This window comes from Dicentrarchus labrax, unplaced genomic scaffold, assembly GCF_905237075.1.
Source record: "Dicentrarchus labrax unplaced genomic scaffold, dlabrax2021, whole genome shotgun sequence".
Taxonomy (NCBI): domain Eukaryota; kingdom Metazoa; phylum Chordata; class Actinopteri; family Moronidae; genus Dicentrarchus; species Dicentrarchus labrax.
The window spans coordinates 895001-909099 of record NW_026136998.1 but is presented as its reverse complement, the minus strand read 5'-3'; the positions used below and the strand labels follow the sequence as shown (position 1 = coordinate 909099).

Genomic DNA, 14099 nt, shown 5'->3' with positions numbered 1-14099 from the left:
TTTTCTTTTCAAAATGTTTTTATTTTTGCCTCTAAGCCTTCAAAACATGTTTCACTACGACCTCACAGGAAGTGGACAGTATGTACAGCTATCGATCGGCGGGCCGGCAGCCGACATTCGGGCCGCAGCGAAGCCGAAAGAAACAAAACAAAAAAAAACTTTCACAGAAACTAAATCCAGCCTTTGATGAACAGAATAAATAAACTGGTGGATTCAAACTCCTCAGAGGAGGTTTAACTGCTTTCACTCTAAAATATCTAAATCAAAGTGCCCTAAAACCGCAGCGAGCGCTAGCTAGGCGTTCAGCCCAACTACAATATGGCTTCTCAATGTTTATTTACAAGTTTCGGACACAGACGAAGAGCTGAAAGCGGCCATGACTTTTAGACAAATTCATCCTATGCTGCTTTACATTGCACAGTGCGACAAATACACCCGAAATACACAAGTGTTACTGGATATTTGAGGGAGTAAATAGGACCCTGCGGGGGTCGAACAGCACAGCGGGAGGATCTGAACCCTGCCGTCTGTTAGCGTCAACCAGCAGACGAAGAAAAGAGGCTGAAGGACGGATGTTGTCAGATCTTCACTGCTGTTAAATCAACCACAGAGCTCTTTATGCAACAAAGTCCGGTCCTGATTTCAAAGGTACTTGTGGAACCGCGGACTCTCACTCGCCGGAGACGCAAACACTGGAACGTCCTCCAGCAGCCCGACGTCGGGGAAGTGAAAGAGGTTCAGATTTGTGATGCAACCAGTCAGCTGGTTTCGATCGAGTCGTCTCAACTACCTTCCTGAACAAAATGGAGGACGAGCTGATCTACGAGATAACAGGACGCGAAGAAGAAAGACGATGAATGTGAACACGTTGTTGAGCGACTTCATGCAACTGTCCAACAGAGCTGAGAACAGAAAGCTTCATGCTCCTCAGAGACTTCTTTCTGAGGGATCTTGAAGCAGTGCAAGGCCTGATGGGATATGCAGTCTATACAGTGTGTTCTGGGTCTGAACTAAAGGACTTCATTGGGATCCAACGCAAATGTTCCAATATCATTTTTTCCTTTCTGATTACGATTCTGATACGCGAACTTTACGTACCGACGATACCGAGTACCGATCTGAAATAAGTCTGTTAAAATACAAATACATAATTATTAACTAGCATACAAGACTGAGCCTGTATGATTATATCGTTTGTATACGGCTTGGGTCGAGTAAAACCCTGTCAGAGAAGATTCAGAGGGAAAAACTAGTGGATGCTGTTGGGAAGTAACCGGGTCCCGATTTGGGGCTAATAAATGACTCAGACTTACAGATGCTGTATTTAGACTGTATCGGAGGAATTTCCGATACTGATATCTTATCAACTTTAGTCTGAAGTAGGGGACTGAATTGGGTTTGGGATCAAAGACCCAACACAAATCTGGGAGTGGACGGTCAAAAAAATACACTGCAGGTTCGGGGACTTAACTCATATCCGCCTGCAATAAGAAAATATAAAAAAAATATCATATTGCAAAAGTTTTTTGGTGACATTGAATAAACTTAAGTGTTTTCCCTCTTAAGGCCAAACACAACCACATCTGTATAACCCTACGCTTGGCTTTGCCTCGCTTACGGTATCGCAATCAATCGTAGACATATAAAAGATGGACGTCTCCGTCATATGAGGTCTCACCTACACGCCCTGCTGACTCAAGCAGCTTCCATCTTCCATCTGCTTATATGGAGGCTTTATGAGCTATACTGCAGTCAGCCACCAGGGGGAGACAGAGAGCGTTTGGCTTTAGTGTTGCAGAGTTCTCATATCGTCAGTCTTTCTATATGTCAATGATCGCTGTATAGTGTCTTGACTGTAACCTCGATATCCTGATACTTATCGTATCACCAGATTACTGCAGATCCACAGGCCGACCCACCAGAATGGATTGCGGTTATCACGCGGCGTGTCGAGAAACGGATTTCTGAATTTAATCTCAGGAAAACGACGTCTTCTGACCACGAAGTTAAAACTGTCAGTACCTTTGAAATCTGTGGTTTCTGAAGTCCTCTGTGGTGACATTTTAAGTGTCTTTACAGTCACAGCGGTCCACAAACGGTCCAAAGAGAAAATCTTCTCTCTGTTTATTCCTGTGAGAGCTGTACGGGACTAATTCCTGGAGGACAATCGCTGCAACAGGTTTTTAACAGCAGCTTCACTGTTTGTAATCCTTCACAAATCACACCACTGATCTCTGTGTGGACGCTCCCAGCTGAACAACTTCTCCCTGTTCTCATCAAAAATCAAACATCAAATCTGAAAAAAGTCCTTCTTTCCTCCCAAATCTTCAAGTTTTCCGTCAGTGTTTTGGGGGAATCTGGAAACACTGATTATTGTTTAAGAAGGTTCCAGCTTTTAGTGTTCCTGATCACAAACCTGTCAATTAAACTGAAGAGGAACTGATCATAGAACAGTTTTTGTTGTTGGAGTCACTTCTGGAAACAATCAAACCTCCTCAGAGTCCTGAAGAGGCAACAAACAGCTTCTCTCTGCTGCCACCTGGTGACCGTTTCCTGTCACTACATCGGTTCAGGAATCCGTTTCACACCAACACTGTTTTCTATGTTCTGGAGAGGAAGAGACCTCTGAAACTCAATGAGTGAATGTAATTATTCAAAGGTTGGTTCAGTTGACTTTTCTTCACTTTACAGGTTTAATTATATTTAATATTTACTTTTTAATATGGCTTTAAAAAAGTAAATCAGGATTGATTTTATGGCCACTGTACTGCCAAGTAGAGTTTTTATCATGACCATAAATCTATGGTACTACTAGTATTTCAATTTAAAATGGTTAATTTATACTCCACTACATTTATCTGACATTAATTAATTAATTATTAACTTTCCATTAACAGATTCTTGATACAACATATCAACTAATAAACTATGTATTATTATAGATGAATATATCCAGCAGTATGTAAAGTCATTAATTACACAGCTGTAACTTTAAACTAATTAATGCATCAATAATTATAATCCAATAATATAATATAATTCTGCATACTGAACACTTTTGGCACTTTAATACATTTTAATGCTGATACTTTTGTACTTTTACTTCCCTTGAATGCACTTGTATTTCTACTCTACTTCACATTCTGGTGACCACCGGTGGCAGCAGGAGGTAACTGCATGTGGAGGACTTCATTACCCAGAAACCCCTTGTGGTGACTGACAGTGAAAGTGATCAGGAGATTCATCAGTTTGTTTCACCGCACCAATAAACCAACAAACAGAAGATACAGAAACTAGAGAGGAAGAAGAAATTTACACTGATCAACATTAAGTGGACGGATTCAAACATGACTCAGTTTCCAGCATCAGTTTCAACAGAGAAATACTATGGAAGTTCATTAATGACAAAACTACTGAGCGGGCACAAAATTCACTTTTGTTTCACTTTTCAAACACAAGGATAATTATTTTCAAGTCACTGGTTTATTTTGGTGTATAATCAGATACACTTTGGAAATCTGCCATTTTAATGTATTTAATTATTTATTATTATTATCTCGATATACATAATTAGTCTTTTTGTTGATTTTATTCATCGATATATAAAAAAAAAATAGAATTCTTGTGGACTTTGAGACCAGTCTCCACCTGAGGTGCTGCTCTTTTTTTCTCTGCACAATAATTCATATAATAATATTATTAATAATATTAATAATAATGATAACAACAATAATTATTATTATTTAATTAATAATTATTATTACAGACAGTGAACTAACCACAGACACTCGCTCATTTGTCGAGTCGTGATATTAACCTTTCAAAAGGTCTGTGGGCTGATGGGAAATGCTGTTTGTTAAAAGCAACAGATTGTTAATAAACAACAACATTAAACAGCCACTGTTTTGAGTTATTGTTAAAAATGCCAGTGGGAGTTTGAAGGAAGTTCTGGTTTCACTTCAGCTCTCTTTAGGCAGTAAGAACCGGCACCAGTAACAGCTGGAAGATATCCAACCCTCTCCTCGGCTTTTAGATTCAATTCAATTAGTTTTGTTTTGTGCTCAGTCAGTAATTCTCCGTCACTAATGATCCTCCATACAGCCTGTTGGCTCCAGCAGAGCTCGGTGAGGAAAACAATATGAATAAAACAAACTGCAGTGACTCTTTGATCAGCCTCCATCCAGCATGTTCGGTTTGTATTCACACACACACACACACACACACACACACACACACACACACACACACACACACACACACACACACACACACACACACACACACACAGTGCGGAGGAGGTATTGTGTTCCCATTCGTCATCACAGCCTCTGTCTGTTGGTCTGTCTGTTGGTCTGTCTGTCTGTCTGTCTGTCTGTGTGTTTGTTTGTTTGTTTGTTTGTTTGGCCGGGGGAGTCCTGACTCCAGAGTCTCACCCCTCCACTCCCCCCTCCCCCATTTGCTCGGTTGCTGTAGCAACAATCCCACGCTCTCTGTCCGTCATATGTGGTCGGCATAGCAACCTGCTCCCCCGTTTGTTGCTAGGAGAAGCAGAGCGACGGCGGCGCAGGAGGTCAGTGTTTGTCACTCTGAGAGGAGAAAAATAAAAGTACCTACAAACTGTTTTCTGTCTGACAAAACCTGATCCAGATCCAGATCCAGAGCCAGACTGAATGATTACTAATATTTAAGAGTCACTTTAACAAAAACTGCTTTCAGAAAGTCCCTGAAATTAAGAATAGATTTGACAGGAAATAAAGCTTTTACTCTGAAACTCACCAGCTGTTTTTACTGGACGAGAAACAAATGCTGACAGCTGATTGGTGGTTTTCACTTTTCAAACCTTATTAGTGTTTCCTGAATGTTTCGTCTTGTGGAAAAAGCACCACTCGGTCGTTCGGTCGTCCTCCTTCCTAAAGAGCATTTCCTTTCCCACCGACCTTGAACGTCTTATCTCGGCTCTGGAGGAATATCCCCTCGGCCAATTACAATCTGACTGAGGTTTAACAGAAAAGGTTTAAAAGGAGGATGTCAGCCTGCTGCCCATGATGCTTCATGTCCGTTTCCAGCTACACGCTTTATAGAAAACCTGATTCCCGCCACCTTACGGCGCCTCTTCCTGTTTGCTGCTCTGTTTCTGCAGCTCCGGCCGCTGGTTGTTCCCGCCACCATTCTTCTTCTTGCTTCCCTCTCTGGCGCTGTCGCTGGTCTTGGAGGTCGAGGACGAAGAGGACGTGACCTTTAAGCTTTTTGACGTCTTGGTTCCGCGGGTCTTCTCCTTGCCAGCGGTGTCCTGAGGCAGCGTGGGGCTGGAGTGCGCCCTCTGCAGGCCGCCATCGTCAAACAGCCGCGACTCAAAGGCTGACAGGTCCTCGTCTCCGCTCGACAGCTTGGCCCGAAGCAGCATGGCGTATGTACCGTACCGGGTTTTCTGTAAAAGGAGGACGGAGGCGAGAGACGATGATTAATGATCCTAACCTAGCGCTGACAGAGTGGACAGTTTTAATGTAAAGTCTTTTTTATACAGACTTCTCAACCCTTTCCCCCCAATATTCGGTAAAATAATAAATTTGGGGGTTTCTTTGGTACATCCATCGGCCTGTCGTGAAAACCTGTTGCCCCCCGTTCCATCTGTTCTGGAGCTGAACCTGGTTCTCACTCTTATTTTATTACTCTATATGCAGACGACACTCTGCTGTACGTGTCTATTAGCTGTGATGATCTCAGCTCAACTAACCCAAGTGACTGCCTGGACCCTGTAAGAAGACACATCTGTAAGATCAGATTCATGCCTTCGTTTTGTAATTAATTCAACAAATTGGTTTATTTGTGAACGGGTTGATGAAAAAACTACAGATTTTCATGAAACCTGGTAGATGAGTGTACCATGGGCCAAAGAAGAACCCATTACATTTTGGACTGGAGCTGAATCACAGATACACTAACTATTATTTTTTAATGTCAATGGTGTCCCACGTCAAACAAACAGCCACCACAAGCATCACTGTAGAAACAAATGTTTGTTTCTGCTCGTACAGAAAGTAAGAAATGAGCAATCAGTGATGTAATTTTTGCAAAATCATTAAGAATTGCATATTTTCCGACCTGCACAAACTCTTTGTAACAAAAGTGAATGAGAGCGTAAATGCTTTTATTTTGAAATACGTTTTGTTTTTGCAAAGGGTTATATAAACAATATTTACCTACATAAGTAGAGGAATAGATTTTTCTATATTTTCCTGAACTCCCCATGTCGGTTTTTATTTGTTTATTAGATTTCTGACAGTAACAGGAAACTATTTCAGATTTTTTACGTTTTATCTGAATTACGACACAATAAAATATCTTTAAAGAACTGTTTACTGATGAAAAGAAAATGAACTTAAAAGCAACGACTCAATGTAAGAACTGCTGAGCGAGAAGAGAAAGTAAACAGCAGACTGGTCCTTTAACTGAGCTCCATGTTCCTGTTTGTGTCTCTGCAGCCTGTTTGACACCAGACAGACTGATTCAGTGACAGTTGGTGATGAAGACGAGCAGAACTGAGACAGAAGGAGCTGCAAAAAAAACTTCAGTCTGTCATTTATATTCAGACCTCAGAGCGGTTTCACTGCATGTTTATCGTCAGCTGCTCGTCGATCAGAGGAGGAATAAAACATGTGACTTCTGAAGCTTTTCGCACTGTTGCAGAGGAACAACTGTGGAATATAAAACCGAAACAAACTGTAAAACCAACAACTTTGATTTTTAAATTTAAAGTCCATCTTTAAGAAAAAGGAAAACGTGAATCGTCTTCAAAATGTGGTTGTTCAAGTCTTCAGCTTCATCTATACTAAACTTATTGGCTGATGATTAGATAAAATATGAGCCAAAAGCAGGAAAAAACAGTCGACCAAAAAAAAAAAAAAATTGCCGTCATCCAGGAAACGCAATGTACAAAAATGTTTCTTCTACTTCTAACTTAAATGTGAATTATTTGCAAGCAGCAATCACACAATTCATCAGAAGATGAGAAAAGAGGAGGAAAAACATTTGATGTTTAAGAGTCTGGTTAGGATGAGATCAACAACCTCTAATTATTAATATATTAATTAAAGGTTATGAGTAAGATGTTTGTGAAAGGCCTCACCTCGAACTCCAGGTATTCTTGTCGGAGTTTCTGCTCCTCCAGCTCGCGACCTTTGACCTTCCGGTCCGGCGTGGAGGCCGTGAGTTCGGCCAGCTCTGAGGAAACCGCCCTAAACCGGTTCTCATGAGATTTGACCTGCTCTTCCTGTCGGGGAAAACACGATAAGACTGACTGATAACCTGATGACTGCTCAGAAAGGTTTAAAACACGGACTGAAATCTCCTGGTATGATCTGGATGCATTGGTCCAGATCACTCAGTAGTGGGTCGGGGTCTGTACCTGGGAGAGTTTGGTGTTGGACCCCGGCAGCAGAGGACGGCTGAATCTCTTCTGGGAGCCGATGGCTGCCGGGAACGGTGGAGCCGAAAACATGGCCGCCACCACGTTGATCCGCGTGATCCACGACTGCATATGTTCTGCATTCCTGCAGGAAAAAGACGACGTTAAACACTGTTGTCATGGCGACGCAGCGACTGTCAATGCTCAAAAACTCCTGAACAGTGTCACTGCGAGGGCCCGTACATCGCTACTTTCTGCTTTAATTATTATTGTTATTATTATTATTGTTGTTGTTGTTGTTGTTGTTGTTGTTGTGATTATTGTTGTTGTGTAGATTCTTACGGAGCCTGGAACAGGAAGACTCTCCAGTCGGCCGTCCTCAGGTAGAACACGTTGGGTCTCTTGCTGTAATCGGCGGCTCTCATGGCCAGAGAGTGATGGATGGACACGGCGTTCTTCACGTCGTCCTCCGACAGCTCTCGCTCTGCACGGTACTCGTCCTGTCAGCCAATCACAGAGTAGCGTCATATCAGCATCAAAATAAGACGTTTTCATGACCACACCTTGTTTCACTGACACCATTATAAGAATCTCAAATTAACAAGTTAGTATTTACAAGCTCAAAATAAAACTTATTTTAACACCATTGGGAGCTTTTTTGTTTGTTTTTCATTATATTGAGATTTTTATTCCTTAATAACACGAGACACTTCAACCAGATATTATGATCTGAATTATACAGATTTTGGAATAATTTTCTCGTTAGCAAAATTATTCAGTTTTAACAACATATTTTATATTGAAGAAGAAGCATTCTTAATATTTTTAGTGTTTTCTGTTCTTGTTAAAACAAAACACTGCTGTTTTAGTTTAAAATAATGATTTTATTCAAGTAAATGTATTTCTATACTAATTAACTAGTTAATAAAAAAGGTTGTTTCAAACGGATAAGTCGGTATGGACATACATTTAAAGTTTTAATGTATAATAAAATAATATAATGTCATAAATTAAAAACATTAAACAATAAAGATGAAAATATGTAATTAAAACATATTGTTATGAATGTGAAAATAAAGTTGTCAGAATGAGAAAATGTTTTTATTTCAATTAGAAACCAGATTCGTTACTCAATAGGCTGCCGTACCTTTCCTGTCTATTGACATTAATGTTTCAATTAAATTATATTATTGAAATAGTGTAAATATTACTCAACAATTATACAGTTTTTAGCACACTTTCACTTCTCAGTATTATTTATTAATTACACTTGTTATATAATGCAGTATATATATTGTACATGTCTTATTTTGTATTTTCTATACATTGTTGTTGGTTATTGTAATATAATGCACATATTGTATCTGTTTTTTTAGCAACAACCGTAAAGCAACAGGTCCCCCCCCGATGATTTATCCTATTTATGAATCTGATATGAAATTATATATTGTCTCTATTTTATCTTTTTTTATATTTATTTATTTATTCATTATCTATATTTTCTATTATCTTTTCGTTTAATGCACCAATGTATTAAGACAAAGTCTTTGGCAATAAAATCTTGTATATTTGGGAATCAAAACCACTTAAGTATCTTGCATTCGGTCTCCTACAAAGAAAATCTAGGAATGATTGTATTGAATATAAAATATATAATGATGATTAAATATAAGTATAAAAAATAAAGTTTTTAGCAGAAAAATGGTCTTGGATTAAATTCGGATCAGTTCTGTGTGTGTTATCTCTCTCTCTGACCCAGATGTTTCGCCTCCTCTGATATCTATTCGATCTGGGACACACACAGTCAAAAATAGACACTGGCACACATGACAAACAGCAAGGGCTGCTGGGAAATGTAGTCCATATGTGTACCTTCTGCAGGTAGAGCACCAGACCCTTCAACATGGCGTAGAAAGACTTCCAACCCCTCTTCCCCCGTGGAGCTGAGAGAAACAAAGCATCATGGGATATTATACATCCAACCTTTACCATAAATGATTGTGAGTTTTAGGAGAATGGCTTCAAAACATGATTAATAAAAAAAAAGTCTAATAAACTATAATATATGACTGTATTCAGAGTAAGGTAAATGTGGGTGTCGTCTGCATATTAATGATAGTTATTGTTTTATATAATGTGGCCTAATGGAAACATGTACATTTTAACTATTAGAGGACCAAGGACTGAGCCTTGAGGAACTCCACACGTCATATTAGTTGACTCAGATTGGTCAGTCAAATGGTGTTTTTATGAAACACTACACCTCTTAAATCCCAAATAAATCCATTTGTATTTCTGTTACTGGAGTTTTATTACAGTTTGTTCATAAGGAAGTTACACTGCTGCTGCTTTTATCTCACGCAGCATCTCCTGCTTGCCTGAAAAATGCTTTAAATTAGGGATGCTTAATAATGATCGGGGCTGATAAATTATTGTCCGATAAAGGAAAATGTTCGATAATTAAATTACAGCTGATAAAAAGACACGTAAAACATGAAATAATTTTGTCATCTCATACCCAGCCAAAGGTCGTAGGTCAGAAAAAAAGAAAACCACAGTTTCAAAATTTAAACCAAAAAAATATATTTTGAACTCATCTTGATAATTGTAATTAATTAAATCAATACAGACGTAATGAAACAGGAGTGTTAAATTAAATAAAATAATAATTAATAAAAGATTCTGTGAACAAACAAACTAATAATCAGAAGAACGTCGTACTTCTCTTTCCGTCGGGGTCAGCGTGGACTTTACGGACCAGGAAGCCACTCTTGTAGAGCTCGCCATCGGCCTGCTGGGCGACGCCCACCAGCGGGTTCCCTCCACTCCCCAGTCGTTTCATGGTGTGGGAGGCGGAATCTGTTCGAACGTCCGCCAGCTCCGACATGGACTTCCTCAACTCCTCCTCATCGCTTCAGAAGACAGAGGGAAGAACGTCATCCTTCAGTTATAAAACTTTATATCAGTTTTTATTTTCTACAAAGAGATAGTTGTAGCTAAGCTAACTGAGGTTGTCCAGCTGGCTGTGTCTGGGCTGCGTGGTGTGAGTCTGGCGTTGGTCGCTTCGTGGTGTTGGCTGATGGCTGATTTGTAAACGGCGAGCTAGTTAGTAGCATGAAGCTAATGGTCCAAATAAAATATAGGAACATTGCAGATAGTAACGTTATTCTAAATATGGTTGTCAGTTATTTTGCAGCGTTCAGTGTTTGTCACTGTTGGTCGACGCCCAGGATGATGCAACTGGACGCTGGCTGCAGTTCACTGAACGGCCACTGGTTGCGCTGTTAGCTACAGTTTAATGACAGTTACATATAGGAGCTATATACAGTCCTTCCAGAAAAAGTTTTTTTTTTTGTGATTGTTGCGGGCAAAAATACTTGATTATGCGGCACGTTTTCTTAAAAAATGCGATGGAATATGCAAGATATATTTATGCAATTTTATGCGATGAAATTGCGGGAACTTGCAAAAACTGCGGCTTCATTGCGGGGTTTGCAGCTTTTCGATGATGTTCATGTCACGTAATTACGTCACTTCATAATGTTCCCATGGCAACAGGGGAAAATGGCTGCTCTTGTGTGAAGTAAACGCAACATTTTTCAACTTTCTGCTTAGATATATGTGACTTTTTTTGCAATGAAAATGCGGGGATTATGAAATCATGCAAGCCCCGCATAGTTTGCGCGGAAATCAGGAATTTATGCGGCGAAAGTGCGGCGTATTTGAAAAAAAGCGGCCCCGCATAAATATGCAGACTTTAGCTGATTATGCATCGAATTATGCGATCGCATAATCACGTTTTTCTGGAGGGACTGTATATAGAGGTAAAATGTCCACAGATAAAATATTTAGAAAGATTAAAAACACTAAAATCGATCTGCATCAATTCTCCAATAAAACATTATTAGTGTTAAAAGTTTGGGGAGGTTTATTAGAGAATAGAAACACAGATTACCACCTACACTAACATAACGAAACCTTCATTATCTCATCTCGTCTCATTTGTTCAAATGGTGCATCTGATGCTACCTGATCCTGTGAGCTCGTCTCGTATCATCGTTTACAAACAGCTGCAGAAGACGAGGAGTTAAATAAATAAATAAATAAACAGGAGGGAGGACAGATGCTAACTGCATACAACACGCCTGTATGTGTGTGTGTGTGTGTTTGTGTGTGTCCACAGTCAAGCATGGGCGTTGGGATGCTGACCTGTAATTACAGCGAGGAAAGAAAGCAGGGAGCGGTTACCATGGCAACAGAGGCTTAAATAAGAGAGTCGGGGCAGCAGGGACACACACATACACACACACACTCTCACACCCACACACACACACACACACACACACACACACTCACAGAAATGCACAGACGGAGCTTAAACACACACTTCAGATGTTTGTGTTGAACCAGTAGAAACCAGCTTCATACTGGAGAACTTACATGGTCCACTGAAGCTTCTCGTTCTTGATGGAGCTGTAGAGCGTCTGCAGAGACACAACACACAGTCAGACACATACATATATATATATATGTGAGTGTGAGTGTGTGTGATTGGGGGATCCCTGGCGTTTAGTTTGACACACAGTCGAGTTTCAACTTTAACCTGCAGAATGAAACATAAACGCAGATTAATGAGCCACTGACTGTTCATTTCACACGTTTCTCCTCCTGTCGTCCAACAACGGGCTCAGAAACGTACGACGGAGTATCGGAGCCTGAGGAGGCTGAGGAGGAAGGTTTTTGACTTTATTTTGCATTTTGAGAATAAAGTCAAACAAAGATCCTGCTATGTGTAAATACATCTAATGATTAAAACAAAACAGGAACAACTGGAAATAACTGAGTATCAAATATAACCAAACAGCTTTAAACCATTGGTTCAATTAAATAAGTAAAGGATAATGCTCGACACGCTGTCCATTATCGGGAATTAATTAATTCCCGATAATGGACACCTAGAAGGGCATTATCGTGCTTATACCATGGTCACCTGCCAAACAGAACTTCCTTTCAAAATCTTAAGTTTTTTACAAGCACCTGAAACCCTGAGGAATCATCACCATCCCATAATGTTCAAATGCAATGGAAACGTTGTTCACAGCTCCAGTAAATAGCACAAACTATAGATACGACTACGCAACTGGAGATATTTATAGTTCTCTCCACTCAGAGAGCTAACGTTACGCTACGAGACAGAGAGCTAACGTTATGCTACAATATGTAAAATTTTTCTTTAGATCAGTTTAAACGACTCCTCTGCAACCAGTTTTTGTCTTTTTCTTCTGGTGTTTTTTGTAGACTTTTTATCCAGTTTGGGCTTTTAAACTGATAATAATCATAGTTTTAGGTTCTGTGTAAACAGCTCGTGATAAACAGCATACTGTAACATATAAACCTTCATACAGACGGGAAATATAATGAATCATATCTTCTGTGAATAACTTCCAGAACACTTCCTGGTTTTACTGCCCACTGTTTATATCAAACGTTCTGCGGTGTCAGCGCCCCGTTGTGGTCCGAAACTAAAATAAAAATGAATGCGTGTGCAGAACGACCGTCTGACCTTCTTCTTGCGGCTCTGGCGGTGCTGCTGTGCGTCCTGGGTTTTCCCCAGCAGGTCGGGGAAGGCCAGCGGCTTCAGGGAGCGAGAGCGGGGGGTTCTGGGATACCTGAATGGGTCGGTGTCTCGCGAGTCCCGCCCGCTCCGGACCGAGCACAGCGACCGCGACCGCATGCGGCCTGACGAGTGGATGCTGTTGACGCCAATCATCGTGGAGAGTTCAGAGTTCAGAGACTTCAGTACGACTGAACTTCAGACAGTTTGAGATCCAGAGAAAGTCTTTTATTAATTATTAATTATTAATTAAGAAGGTACACAGTCTCCTCTATGAGGTGTTTACAGGAGCCGTTTGGTCCAGTTTTCTCTACAAAATATCAACACGAATGAGACTCCACCTTGACCACTTGATCCAGCTTTAAAGGCAAATTAAAAGCTCGTCAGATGAGAAGCTGCGGCTCTATTCATTATGCATAAAAACACAGCAGGGTCTCATCCGGCTCATAATCCCGCAGGCTGACAGCCGGCGGCTCGCTCAGGTGTTTGGAGGCTAAACGACAAAAACAAAAAGACGCAGCCAACAAACAGAGCTGCTGCGTTTGAGATCCTCCAGGAGAAACTTTATACGAGGAGTAAATCAGAGTCACAATAAAGGCTGCAGATGAAAAAAACAAAAGCGAAAGGATTTGCTGATATAAAACTTTAAATTTGAAATGTTTAGAAACGAATCGAGTTCTGGAGGAAACAGTTTATATTACAGTCAATAGTTTTGTTGTCAAAGTCGACTTCCTGTCCACGTCACATCGACAAACTCCAAACTGTCCCAGTGTTTAATCCCTCAGTGTTTCATCAGCTCACACTCCTGCAGAAAAACATCCACAGCCTCTTCTTCCTCTCTCGGTTTAGCAGTTTACAGACCGGCTGTTAAACGCAGCCTCTTGATGTTGCGGCGGCGGCGGCGTTGGAGGAGAATCCCAGGACTGCAAATAAAGCTGCGTGACGGAGGAAACACATCAGCAGCGCCGGCGGCTCTCACATCCAAAACACTCGCCAGAGAAAAAAAGCAAAAAGAAAAGAAAACGAGGAAGGTTGGGGCGATCGAGCACACCCACACATGCAGACAGAGAGAGAGAGAGA

At 40.6% G+C, this 14099-nt stretch overlaps 1 protein-coding gene across 2 annotated transcripts in view; it reads right to left on the bottom strand.

Annotated features, from left to right (window-relative positions):
* LOC127361270 (uncharacterized) overlaps nucleotides 1-14099 on the bottom strand; it is a 51087-nt gene continuing 36988 nt past the window's right edge. For both annotated transcript variants that reach the window (XM_051395766.1, XM_051395767.1), the window contains exons 13-19: nucleotides 11846-11889; nucleotides 10127-10317; nucleotides 9278-9348; nucleotides 7748-7905; nucleotides 7406-7550; nucleotides 7127-7270; nucleotides 1-5428 (exon numbers count right to left, since the gene is read on the bottom strand). In XM_051395766.1, the coding sequence (XP_051251726.1) occupies nucleotides 5102-5428; nucleotides 7127-7270; nucleotides 7406-7550; nucleotides 7748-7905; nucleotides 9278-9348; nucleotides 10127-10317; nucleotides 11846-11889 (1080 nt within the window). In that variant the 3' untranslated portion in view covers nucleotides 1-5101. The remainder of the gene's footprint in view (nucleotides 5429-7126; nucleotides 7271-7405; nucleotides 7551-7747; nucleotides 7906-9277; nucleotides 9349-10126; nucleotides 10318-11845; nucleotides 11890-14099) is intronic.